Source organism: Schistocerca serialis, chromosome 3 (genome assembly GCF_023864345.2).
Source record: "Schistocerca serialis cubense isolate TAMUIC-IGC-003099 chromosome 3, iqSchSeri2.2, whole genome shotgun sequence".
Lineage (NCBI taxonomy): Eukaryota > Metazoa > Arthropoda > Insecta > Orthoptera > Acrididae > Schistocerca > Schistocerca serialis.
In genome coordinates this window covers 304542282-304554763 of record NC_064640.1, presented here as the reverse complement: position 1 = coordinate 304554763, position 12482 = coordinate 304542282, and the positions used below count along the sequence as shown (strand labels likewise).

Sequence of the window (12482 nt, the reverse complement as noted above, 5' to 3'; positions counted from 1 at the left end):
ATTTGTTGGACATTTAATTCTGGATTGATTTTCTTTCTCGTTTCATCTTAGTGTCACCCTCTTTTTCTAAAGCTGATTAAAGATTGCAAACCTGTTCAAATACAGCAGAAGTTTGTACGTTGATAGAATTTAATGCTGTTTCCTCCTGTGTTTAGAAAAATTGTCAGTTTTAACCAGAGCATTAGATTATTGCAGTGACTAGTTCAAGATTCTCACGTATCCTATGCACTAACACCATCAGTCAAATGTCACGTGATTGTCTGAGCAAGGTTGATACTGCATCTAGCACTTTGGCATACCTGGAAATCTTGAACCTATTTCTATGAAAGCATTGTTTGCTCAACTCTAACCTTGGCAACTATTCAAAATAAATTTGTACAAAACCTCAACAGCCTAAGCTTCATCTGTAAATGTAATATGACCCTGACATAAATCTACTAAACAATGTAAAATCATTGACTTCAGCTACAATAGTTTAATCTGTGAATATTAGATGACCCTACATTTTTGGAATGACAAATTTGGTAAAAAAAACCTTGTCTTATAATTGGGTAAATATTGTACTTAGATTATGTTTCGTTTACACACAAAGATGGATTTGGTGGCTAAAAATTACGCTAACAGTTTAGGACAGATATAAAACCGTATGTATTCTTAACTAACATTTGAACAAATTTTCAAAAATTATCTCGTCATTTTAATGGTAATGTAACATACATATGAATGTGCACTATACCATTGACATTCCTTTAATTTTTAGAATTTTGTTAGTTTCTAATATAAACATTTATATTTGCTTGTTTTCTGCTGTTACCAGTATCCAGTCTACATAAAATCAACTAATCATTGTCAGCCAGTCACTTCACTGCAGCATAGTTTCACTGGCCTGTTGTCATATGATGAAGTATGCTGTACAAGAGGGTACAGTCCGAAAACTTTAGAAGAGAAAGTAGAGTCAGATCCATCGGTAGTTGTGATATGGAAATAGTGCTGTGATTTAAGAGTAAGTATAGTAACATATATATTTTGGGTTTACTCTTGAGCATGTATGCTAATGTCCATGAAAATTGTATCATCATCATGGGTACAAGGGACACAAATTAACTTTATACCAGAGATAAGGTACAGTACTGTGTATAAATGATTAGAATTGCAGAGCCATAGATCATTTTTGGCTTTCAGATATAATTATGACATGGAGCCTCCATTTGCTTCAGTTAGAGCTACTGGACATATCAGGCCAACATAGATGGCAAGGAAGCAGTGGCTCCTGTCATTATTCAAAGAATGCTTTCACATTCCTCTCCACATAGAGCAGAGCATTGTCCAGCTGAAATATGGCGCCTGTTATTCACTGAAGAAGTAGTACCTAAACCACCCCTAATTTGGATAGAGGTAACCAGATGGCTTCATCTACATCATAATCCGCATGCCACCTAATGGTGTGTGGTGGAGAGTACTTTTTGAACCACTAATTGAGCCCCTCCAACCCTGTTCCACTCACGAACAGTACATCTGAAGAATGATTGTCGGTAAGCCTCTGTGTTGGCTCTAATTTCTTGGATTTTCTGCTCATGGTCATTACACAAGATGTATGTGGCAGGAAGTTGTCCGACTTTTCCCAGAAAGTGCTCTCTCAAAATTTCAATAGTAAATCTCTCCGTGATGTACAGTGGATCTCTTGTAACATCTGCCAATGTAATTTGTTGAGCATTTCCATAACTCTCTCGTGCTGACTCAATGATCCCGTGACAAAACGCGATTCTCTTCGTTGGCTCTTCTCTCTCTCTCTCTCTCTCTCTCTCTCTCTCTCTCTCTCTCTCTCTCCTGTCATTCCTATCTGGTAGGGGTCCCAGATGAAGGAACAGTACTCAAGAATGGGTCGAACAAGTGCCTTATAAGTCACTTCCTTCATGAATGAGTTACATTTCCTTAAGTTCCTCCCTATGAATCTTGAGTTTGGCATCTGTTTTTCCCACTGTTTGTTTTATATGGTTATTCGACTTAAGGATGGTGTAGATAGTGCGTAAGATTTTCAAAGAGCTTTTCTTTCAATAGCACACTTGATGTATACTAAGAAATATTGACTATGTAAACAGGTTTGGGATTTGATTGAAAATTTCGTGACAGGTAGGTAGAGTGCCACCTGCAGAGAGAACGTGTGCTCAAGGAACTGAAATAGGACCATTAGTATGCATATTATGCATTACCCGCCCGGACAGCCATGCATGTTAAAGCGGTGCAAGATAAAGCATCACTTATGAGACAGGTGGGTTAACGACGTGGATCAGTGTGCTTGCAAGGTTGGATGTGGTTTTTTGGCAATTTGTCACAGCCAGCTAGGTTGTCCCACCTCAGTTACACAACTCACAAACATTTAGAAAAAAATTTCCCACTTTCATTTAAATAAAACTCCCTGCAGGCACATAGGGATAGTTTTGTTTTGGTGGGGATGGGGGTGGCGGTTTAACAAGGTGACGACAGCAAGGACATCGGCCACCCCTTAAACCAACCATGCCATGTCTGCTAATAACTGTGCTGAACCTGTGACAGTGCAGGACAAAGGCACAAGAAAAAGAATAATTCCCATTTTATGCATTAGCAGATGTGGACTGTTATCTCTCTATGTACAAACATGTAAATGAAATGTAAAACAGTAGTAGCTTTCAGCTTAACAGTTTGTGAATTACATTAAATAAAGTTGTGACCTGCCCACATAACTGAGTGCAGCAACACGTCACTTCTGAGAAGCGGATTGATGATGAAGGATCATGAGCTGACCAGCCTGGGATGTCTTTTTTTAGGCAGTTTTTCTATATCCAGCTAGGTAAATGCCAGGCTGGTACCCACTTTTAGTGCCAGTTACATTTACATACACACAAGACACAGAGAATCCAGCGACAGCAAGCTACTAACATTACCAAACTGGTAACAGTGCCAACCCCGTAGTGAAATGGGAAAAGTCAAAGAAGAAGGAAAGAAGGAGAAGAAAATTGATAACATAAGTCCAGCTGTAGGTTAAGCAAATGGAAGGCTTTGCTTTAGTGATTATATGCTGGGAAACTGAACTAGAACCAATATTGCATAAAAAAAAAACATTTGTTCAGCCAGTACTTGAATGTTGCTCAACAATGAGGTATCACCATTCATCGAACCAGTTGTGTATATCAAGCATGTATGGAGGAGGACAGCACAAATGATCACAGGCTTATTTGGTTGGTGGGTGAGTGTAACAGGAAGCTGAAAACAAATTGGTGGTTATTCAAAAGATGATGATATAAATCACATGAAGGCCAGATACCTCCACACACTGCCGTGGAAACATATCCATGCAAAGGTGACAAAACTCAAGCGTCATGCTTGATACACACTACTGCTGGGTACAGGCAAACACCACCAGTCCTCTGCCTTCTGTAAGCTGTTGCCATGCTTCAGTGACCACAGGACGTTGCAGTAGTGGAACATTGTATGCCTCACGGACTGGGGATCTTGGCTTGACCACCCAGATCGCGAGGATGGCAAAAACCCCTATAAAAAAACGCTTCAGTCGCAAGATGTGCTGCATGCCAGTGACATGCATGGCTGTTGAGGTAGAACAGTCATTATCAGGCAACCTTTAGGGAAACTGCTGAACCTCAGTTGTATAAGGATGACCTAGAGGTGCTGGGCTCTGTGTAGGTGGACTCTAATTTCCCCAGCTGCTCATGGGACTGAGATGGAACCTTTGAAATTCACTCCTTCTCCTTCCAGTGGAAAGGGTTTATCACTGGTAGGTCCGAACACTGAATTGAACAAGAGGGCTCACGTTAGCCATTCCTATAGACTTGGAGATTACACAGAATCTTTCAGTCTTTAGTAACAGAGCACATGCTGGTGGCCAGAATGTGTTTGTTATAGTTAAATGGAAAGACGGCAGCTCTGAGAAAGTTTTACCTTTCTACGTACATAAAGGGGGCTTTGCTGGAACTTTAAAATCTGTCAAACGCTTGTGAAATGGAACCCTGTTGGTAGAAATGTCTAATTCTAACAAGTGAAGAACATCCTCAGGGAGTATGCAATAGAAAGTGAACTGCACAACATCTTTAACTACAGCAAATGTGTTGTGACTAGCAGGGATCTGGTTGACATTCCCCAAGAAGAACTGAAAGCTAAGTGATCCAAGGAAGGCATTGTTAATGTGCAAAACGTAATGAAAAGGGTGGATGGCACTGTAGTGAAATCAAACTAGTTTATACTGACTTTCAGCAGCATGAAACTTCCAGAGCATGTTAAATCCAGTTTCCTTCACCTCAGCATGTGGACTCATTCTCCTAACCCAGTGTGCTATTTGCACTTTGGGCACACCTCCTTAGGTTGTAAGGGACACACGACTTGTGACAAATGTGGTAAGGTCACCCATGAAGGACTTAGTTGTTCATCTCCTCCAAAGTGTGTAAACTGTTCTGAGGATCACCCTGTCTGGAGTAGAGACTGCAGTGTCCTCCTTGAGAAGGTACAGGAGATCAAAACAACTAAGTGTATCTCATACAGTGATGCCAAAAATATCTACAAGGCCAAGTGCTCATTTGCCTCTGTTCTTAAACAGTCATTTCAGTAGATTGAAAGATCGATGCTGCTACACAAACGGAGGTTGCTAGTGTTAGCAGTAGTGCATGTGTGTGCCAAAGCACATGCTGTTCAGCAAGCTGGCTGTGTTTGAACACTGCGACAACATCCAGGAATGCGTGGCCCACATTATACGAGTGATCCATGATCCATCCCAAAGTCCTCAGGTCTTCTTCGGAAGCAACCTGTACCTTGGTGGACAATGAATACTGCTTGGCAATCTGGAACAGGCGTGCAGCTCTTTGACGGTTTAAGTACCGCCCAAAAGCAGTGAACCTCTCAGCCTTTCAGGTCATGAGAGCCATGGTTCGACTTGTAATTAAAGAGACCAAGAAAAGGCCATGGTAGACGTTCCTGGACTCCATCAATCTTTCCACTTGTTCCACAAAAGTATGGGAAGCCATCAGTAGGATTTCTGATAAACACAGTCATTTACCAACAGCAAGCAATGCTGAAATGGGTGTCTTCAAAATAGTGCCTGGAAATATCGGATCAGATGGTGGCAGAGCATTTTGCAGTGACTACTGCCAATGCCAGTGTGGATCCGGCATTTCTCTGCTACCGTGTGACTGTAGAGAGGGGTGAGTTGGACTTCAAAGCCAACAGTTCTGAGCCCTACAATTTCCCTTTCTCCATGTGGGAGCTGGAATCCACATTGTCTGCGACTCATGATACTGCTCCTGGTAACATTCAGATCTGGTACTGCATGCTTACATGTTGCAATAGTTAATGGAGTATCACGTTAACAAGCTGTGTAGGAAAGACACTGGAGCGAATGGTTAACCATTGTCTGATCTGGTTCTTAGAGACCAGACAACTTCTTAGCCACTCTCTGTGGATTTTGGAGATTTCTGTCCACTGTCGACATCCTGATCCTGCTATAGAGGCGGCTATTCAGCAGGCTTCCCTAAATAAACATCACTGTCTTGGTATCTTATTTGACATCAGTAAGGCATAGGACACTACTTGGAGACAGAGTATTATCATGCAGCTCCATCGATGGGGCTTTCGTTCAACTCTCCATCATCATACAGTCTTTCCTGTCTAAGTGGTTTTTTACATCCTGCATTGGTGGCACTGTGTCAGATTGTTTTGAGCAGGAGAATGGTGTCCTTCAGGGCAGTGTTTTAAATATTACCCTCTTTGCCATAGCTATATACAGTATCAGATTTACGGTGTGGAGTTCTGTACAATGATCCTTAGTTGTGGATGATTTTGCTGCTTTCTGTTCCTCCTCCAATATTGCAACAGCAACTCACCAGTTATAACATACAGTGCAGAGATTAGAAGAATGGGCTGCAAAGTGGTTTTCAGTTTTCCGCAGGTTATATATATATACAGGGTGTTACAAAAATGTACAGCTAAACTTTCAGGAAACATTCCTCACACACAAATAAAGAAAAGATATTAGGTGGACATGTGTCCGGAAACGCTTAATTTCCATGTTAGAGCTCATTTTAGTTTGTTCTTCCACCTACGCTCAATGGAGCACGTTATCATGATTTCATACAGGATACTCTACCTGTGCTGCTAGAACATGTGCCTTTACAAGTACGACACAACATGTGGTTCATGCACGATGGAGCTCCTGCACATTTCAGTCGAAGTGTTCGTACGCTTCTCAACAACAGATTCGGTGACCGATGGATTGGTAGAGGCGGACCAATTCCATGGCCTCCACGCTCTCCTGACCTCAACCCTCTTGACTTTCATTTATGGGGCCATTTGAAAGCTCTTGTCTACGCAACTCCGGTACCAAATGTAGAGACTCTTTGTGCTCGTATTGTGGACGGTTGTGATACAATACGCCATTCTCCAGGGCTGAATCAGCACAATCAGGGATTCCATGCGACGGTGGGTGGATGCATGTATCCTCGCTAATGGAGGACATTTTGAACACTTCCTGTAACAAAGTGTTTGAAGTCACGCTGGTACGTTCTGTTGCTGTGTGTTTCTATTCCATGATTAACGTGATTTGAAGAGAAGTAATAAAATTGAGCTCTAACATGGAAAGTAAGCGTTTCCGGACACATGTCCACATAACATATTTTCTTTCTTTGTGTGTGAGGAATGTTTCCTGAAAGTTTGGCCGTACTTTTTTGTAACACCCTGTATGTGTGTGTGTGTGTGTGTGTGTGTGTGTGTGTGTGTGTGCGTGTGTGTGTGTGCGTGCGTGCGTGTGCGTGTGTGCGTGTGCGCGCGCGCACTTGATCATTTTAACCATTCTTACAATATTTTTATTTCACCTGACTTGCAGATGTTGGACACCATTCTACTTTTGAAAGACTCTAGGTTTCTAGGCCCCATTTTTTACTGCAGTGCTTCAGTTTTATAGGGCTTTTGTACATTCACTGCTAGACCATGGGTACGCAGTGTATGGATCAGTGAGGCCTTCTTATCAGAAGATTATTGAAGCTATCCACCATGAGGGGTTTAGGCTGGCCACAGGTAATTCTGGGATCAGCCCCATACCCAGTCTCTGGGCTGAGACTGGTGAACCACAACTTAAAATCTGACCTCAGCTCCTTTTGGTGTGTAATGCTTGTAAGTTCCTCGCAGCGCTCACTTCACTTGCATACCGTACTGTTGTTCACCAGCCTTTGGGACACCTTTTCCTCATTCATCTATAACAAGGCCATTTGGGATCAATGTTCGGCAAGTGCTTGAGTCAATTGGTGTGGAGCAATACGACCCCAGATCTGCGGTTTTGACCGTCTGCCACCCTGGTTACTGCAGAGGCCCAGAGTAATTTTAGATTTACTGCAATGCAGGAAGGGTTGCACTCCTGCTTATGTTTTAATATATTATTTAAGAACTTTTTAACTGTGTAACACACAGGGGACTTTGTTGGTTGCCATGTTGTTTTCCCTGATTGTGTCTTCAGGGTCCGACTTTACTATCTTTGATGCAGAAATATATGCAATCTTGTGGGTACTGGAGCAGATGAGACATGATTTGAGTTCTAAACTCTTTGTCGGTTCAGATTCTCCGAGTGCCTTTCACACTCTACACCATTTGTACCCAGCTGGTAAAGTATTCCAGACTATCCAGGATGTCCTCTTCCAACTACAACAACTGGGACAAAGGTATCTTTCTGCTGGACGCCAGGGCACATGGGTATTTCAGGGAATGAAAGAGCAGATGTAGCAACCAAGGAGGCATGTCATGATGCTCATTTGGTTCAATATGCCATCCCCCTGTATACTATCGTCTCTTTGTTGAGATACAGAATGTTGCATTGATGGGAAGATGAGTGGCTGGAAGTGACAGACAATAAGCTCTGCATAGTAAAGCCCACAACATGGCTGTGGCATACCTCCATCTAGCCATGTCAATGGGACAAGGTCCTCCTTAGTCATCTTTGCACAAGCCACAGCTCTATGATGCATGGCTGCTTGCTCCAGCGAGAGGATCCTCCAATATGTGAAGCTTGTGGTGTACAGATCACTGTGAGCCAGATTTTATTAGACTGTTTTATTTTCCAACCAGTGGGCAGCAGCAGATTCAGACGAATGTGTTGAGAGTTTTAAGGTGTTGTAATTTGTCCAACATGTTTCCAAAAATTTTATGCACATGTTTTTAATGTGTTAACAGGATGACCAGGATGACCGGCTAACTCATGCTTTATTGTAAGTGGTCAGCGAGTCACATTTCCCCCTGCTTTTTGTTTAGCTCCTCTGTCATTTTATTTCTGTTTTAATCCCAGGTATAGCAGCCTTCACCCTTTTTCTGTAGTCTTAAGATCTGTAAGATAAAGTGACTGTGTGGTCAATGCAAGATCGGAGTGAGTGCATGAGTGTCATTTTATAGGTTTTCTCCTCACAGTGATAACATTTTCATAATTTTATCCACATTTGTTTCTTTTAATGTGCAAAAGAGCATTGATAACCTCACCATTTAGCGCCCACAAGCTACACACACACACACACACACACACACACACACACACACACACACACACGTGTTCTCCCCCTCCCCCTATCCCCTCTCAAGCTTCGTTACAATTAGTGTGGACTGAGGGTTGGCATTGGCCAGACTTACCCACTGTCAGGCCTGGATTCTCTGCTAATGCCATGTCTTCGTATTTTTAATGTTTCACTTACCACATTTAACTAACCACCACCACAGACGCTTACACTGTACCTTTACTGCACATTTCTGCTGCCAGTGTAAGCTCATTACCATGGGTAGTCCACAAACAACTTCAACGCTGAATGTCACGCAATCTACCAAGGTGCTTCACAGGTGCCCCAAAGAGCTTTCGGATACAGTTGAACCCCACAGTACACGTGGCCATCATCTACTGAAGTATACAAGCTATATTGAAAAGAAATCTTTGCTTACACCTTATAGTGATTCGTAAAGTGTATATGTAGGTGTAGCAGTTGCAGTTCAGATTTACATCAATACATAGCAGTCAAAATGGTAACTTTTATTCTTTTGCGCCTCAAACCATGTTGCTTTTCCACTCAACAACACAAGCTGCTGCATTGTGATTGCCACAGTAGCACGGCAATGCAGCCATCACTGTGGCATAACTTTAAGTGAAATTCATCAGAATACTTTTTACCACTCAGCATATCAGCAGTGACATTTACGTATCCGTTACAGTCTGAGGTATTTCAGTTTTCAGGACAAGGAGAGAGAACAGAATTTCATGCATGCCACTAATCCAGCCCACAGCAAATGACATTGAACAGTCATTACAGATTCGTACACGCCTGTGCAGGGCTATAACATCAAGCCAAAACAATAAACACCTTTTTTATTCATTCAGGTCATTCTTTCTGGGTGTTATAATTTTCACAAATGTTAGTCCTATAACAATAGTTACCAAAGTATGGCCATTTTGTCTATCTCTAAATGTACATGTTTAGCCATATCATATTAATCAATATGAATGTCGTAGTAGTTAGTGAATGTTTGGTTGTGATGTTGAAAGAAAAGGACTTACCAATGTTTGATTAATCCTTACTGTCTGAAGCTCTAAATTAAGTAACAGCTGTATTTTCAGTTCATTTGAGGTCTTCTGTAGTTAAAACATACCCCGATTGGACTCAGCATGAAGAAATAATGAATAATTAGTGTAAACTTGGTGGATAAATTTAGCTGCAACATAAAACACAAACAAGGTGCTTACTTAATACCAGCTAGCCTAAAGCAGCGCTTGCACAAGTGCACTGTAACTGACAGGTTGAAACTATTTTCTGTTGGGCATGTTCACATGCTGGTAATATAATCAGCAGTGCCCATGTATGAACACACAGCTGGTTTCTGCTGTGCTCTCCATATACAGTAGTGGAATCAGTAAAAAGGCATAGATATTTGCAGGAAAATTAACATTGTTAGTTGGAATAGTTGTGCACAATGTATTTGCAATAGTATGAAATCCAGTATGCCAACAAGTGCAGTCAAACTGTGTTGCATTAGATGCCAGTAGTGCAGTATATAACAAGACATAAATGACTCAGGTGCCAGAGGTTGGAACTCTGTATAACGGCAGTCAGCTCTGTGCAGGTGTTAGTATGTGCGTACATGCCTGTACTGCAGATAAGAAACAGACGTCATTAGTGACAATGAATGTTCTGTGCATAAACCACGATTGTGACAATACCATGCGGAAAACAGTTATCGTATGATGAAAAAGCAAAAATCAGTATGTATGAGGAAATGGGACACACTAAATCATCAAATTGCCAAGATAATGAACTGTTGAAGTACAGTGATTGATAATTTCATTAGATTGGGTGCACAATGTGGGAAGAATGGAAAATAAGGGCAAAGTAGAAAATTATCTAAAGCGTAGAAAGGGTTACTTTTGTGCAAGTCAAGGACCACAAACTGTTATTCTTCTTAACTTGTTATTGATTTACAGTTTCCAGTAACTGCCAGATGTGCACAACAAATTTTGTCTCTTGATAGACATCTTGCATTCAAGAAACAACTGCAGAAACCCACATTAACACCCAAACATAAACAGGCTAGATTGGAGTTTGCTGAAAAACGTATGTCATGGTCTTGGAATAAAGTGATCTTCAGTGATGAGAAGTAATTTAATTTAGATGGGCAGGATGGATTTCAGTATTAATGGCATGATCTGAGAACAGAGCAGCGGGTATGAATAGGGGGAAATTGTGGTAATGGAACTGTTATGATTTGGGCAGCCTTCTGCGCTAAAGGTAAATCCTGCATTGTGTGGCTGAACACTAGAATGAACTCTGTGTACACTGAGATGCTAGAAACAGAATTGATTAGAATGTATGAGGACCTAGGGGATGAAAGTCTAATGTTTCAACAAGATAATGCATCTGTGTTTGGCTCTGCTAGAACCAAAAAGTGGTTTGAAGGTAAAGATGTTGATTTCTTGCCCTGTCCAGCATGTAGCCTGAATTTGAACTCCATGGAAAACCTTTATGGAATACTTTCAAGGCAAGGAAGGTAATTTGAGACCATATGTGAGCTGAAAAGAGTGATAAGAGAAAACTGAATGACAATTTCACTGCAATTACAAACCCTAACAGAATCAATGCTGGAGACAATGTTTGAGGTAATTAGGAAGAACGTAAGTTGGACAAAGTACTGACAATGCAATAATGCAACAGGTCAGTGAGTACCTTTGCAACAATTTCAGTTCAGGAAATGCAAATGCCTTATTTTGTTACTGATGTTATGAAAGAAACTTTATAATTCCACCGTTATAGTTTATGTTTTATACAGGGTGGTACAAAAGGTACGGCCAAACTTTCAGGAAACATTCCTCACACACAAATAAAGAAAAGATGTTACGAGGACATGTGTCCGGAAACGCTTAATTTCCATGTTAGAGCTCATTTTAGTTTCGTCAGTATGTACTGTACTTCCTCGATTCACCGACAGTTGGCCCAATTGAAGGAAGGTAATGTTGACTTCGGTGCTTGTGTTGACATGCGACTCATTGCTCTACAGTACTAGCATCAAGCACATCAGTATGTAGCATCAACAGGTTAGTGTTCATCACGAACGTGGTTTTGCAGTCAGTCCAATGTTTACAAATGCGGAGTTGGCAGATGCCCATTTGATGTATGGATTAGCACGGGGCAATAGCCGTGGCGCGGTACGTTTTTATCAAGACATATTTCCAGAACAAAGGTGTCGCGACAGGAAGACTTTCGAAGCGATTGATTGGCGTGTTAGGGAGCATGGAACATTCCAGCCTATGACTCGCGACTGGGGAAGACCTAGAAGGACAAGGACACCCGCAATGGACGAAGCAACTCTTCATGCAGTTGACGATAACCTTAATGTCAGCGTCAGAGAAGTTGCTGCTGTACAAGGTAACGTTGACCACGTCACTGTATAGTGTGTGCTACGGGAGAACCAGTTGTTTCCGTACCATGTACAGTGTGTGCAGGCACTGTCAGCAGCTGATTGGCCTCCACTGGTACACTTCTGTGAATGGTTCATCCAACAATGTGTCAATCCTCGTTTCAGTGCAAATGTTCTCTTTACGGATGAGGCTTCATTCCAACGTGATCAAATTGTAAATTTTCACAATCAACATGTGTGGGCTGACGAGAATCCGCACGCAATTGTGCAATCACGTTATCAACACAGATTTTCTGTGAACATTTGGGCAGGCATTGCTGGTGATGTCTTGATTGGTCCCCATGTTCTTCCACCTACGCTCAATGGAGCACGTTATCATGATTTCATACGGGATACTCTACCTGTGCTGCTAGAACATGTGCCTTTACAAGTACGACACAACATGTGGTTCATGTACGATGGAGCTCCTGCACATTTCAGTATAAGTGTTCGTACACTTCTCAACAACGGATTTGGTGACAGATGGATTGGTAGAGGCGGACCAATTCCATGGCCTCCACGCTCTCCTGACC

At 41.7% G+C, this 12482-nt stretch overlaps 1 protein-coding gene across 3 annotated transcripts in view; it reads left to right on the top strand.

Moving 5' to 3' along the window:
* LOC126470098 (GATOR complex protein NPRL2) overlaps positions 1-12482 on the top strand; it is a 176523-nt gene that overhangs the window by 154848 nt on the left and 9193 nt on the right. For all 3 annotated transcript variants that reach the window (XM_050097665.1, XM_050097667.1, XM_050097666.1), the window contains exon 9: positions 818-1003. In XM_050097665.1, the coding sequence (XP_049953622.1) occupies positions 818-988 (171 nt within the window). In that variant the 3' untranslated portion in view covers positions 989-1003. The remainder of the gene's footprint in view (positions 1-817; positions 1004-12482) is intronic.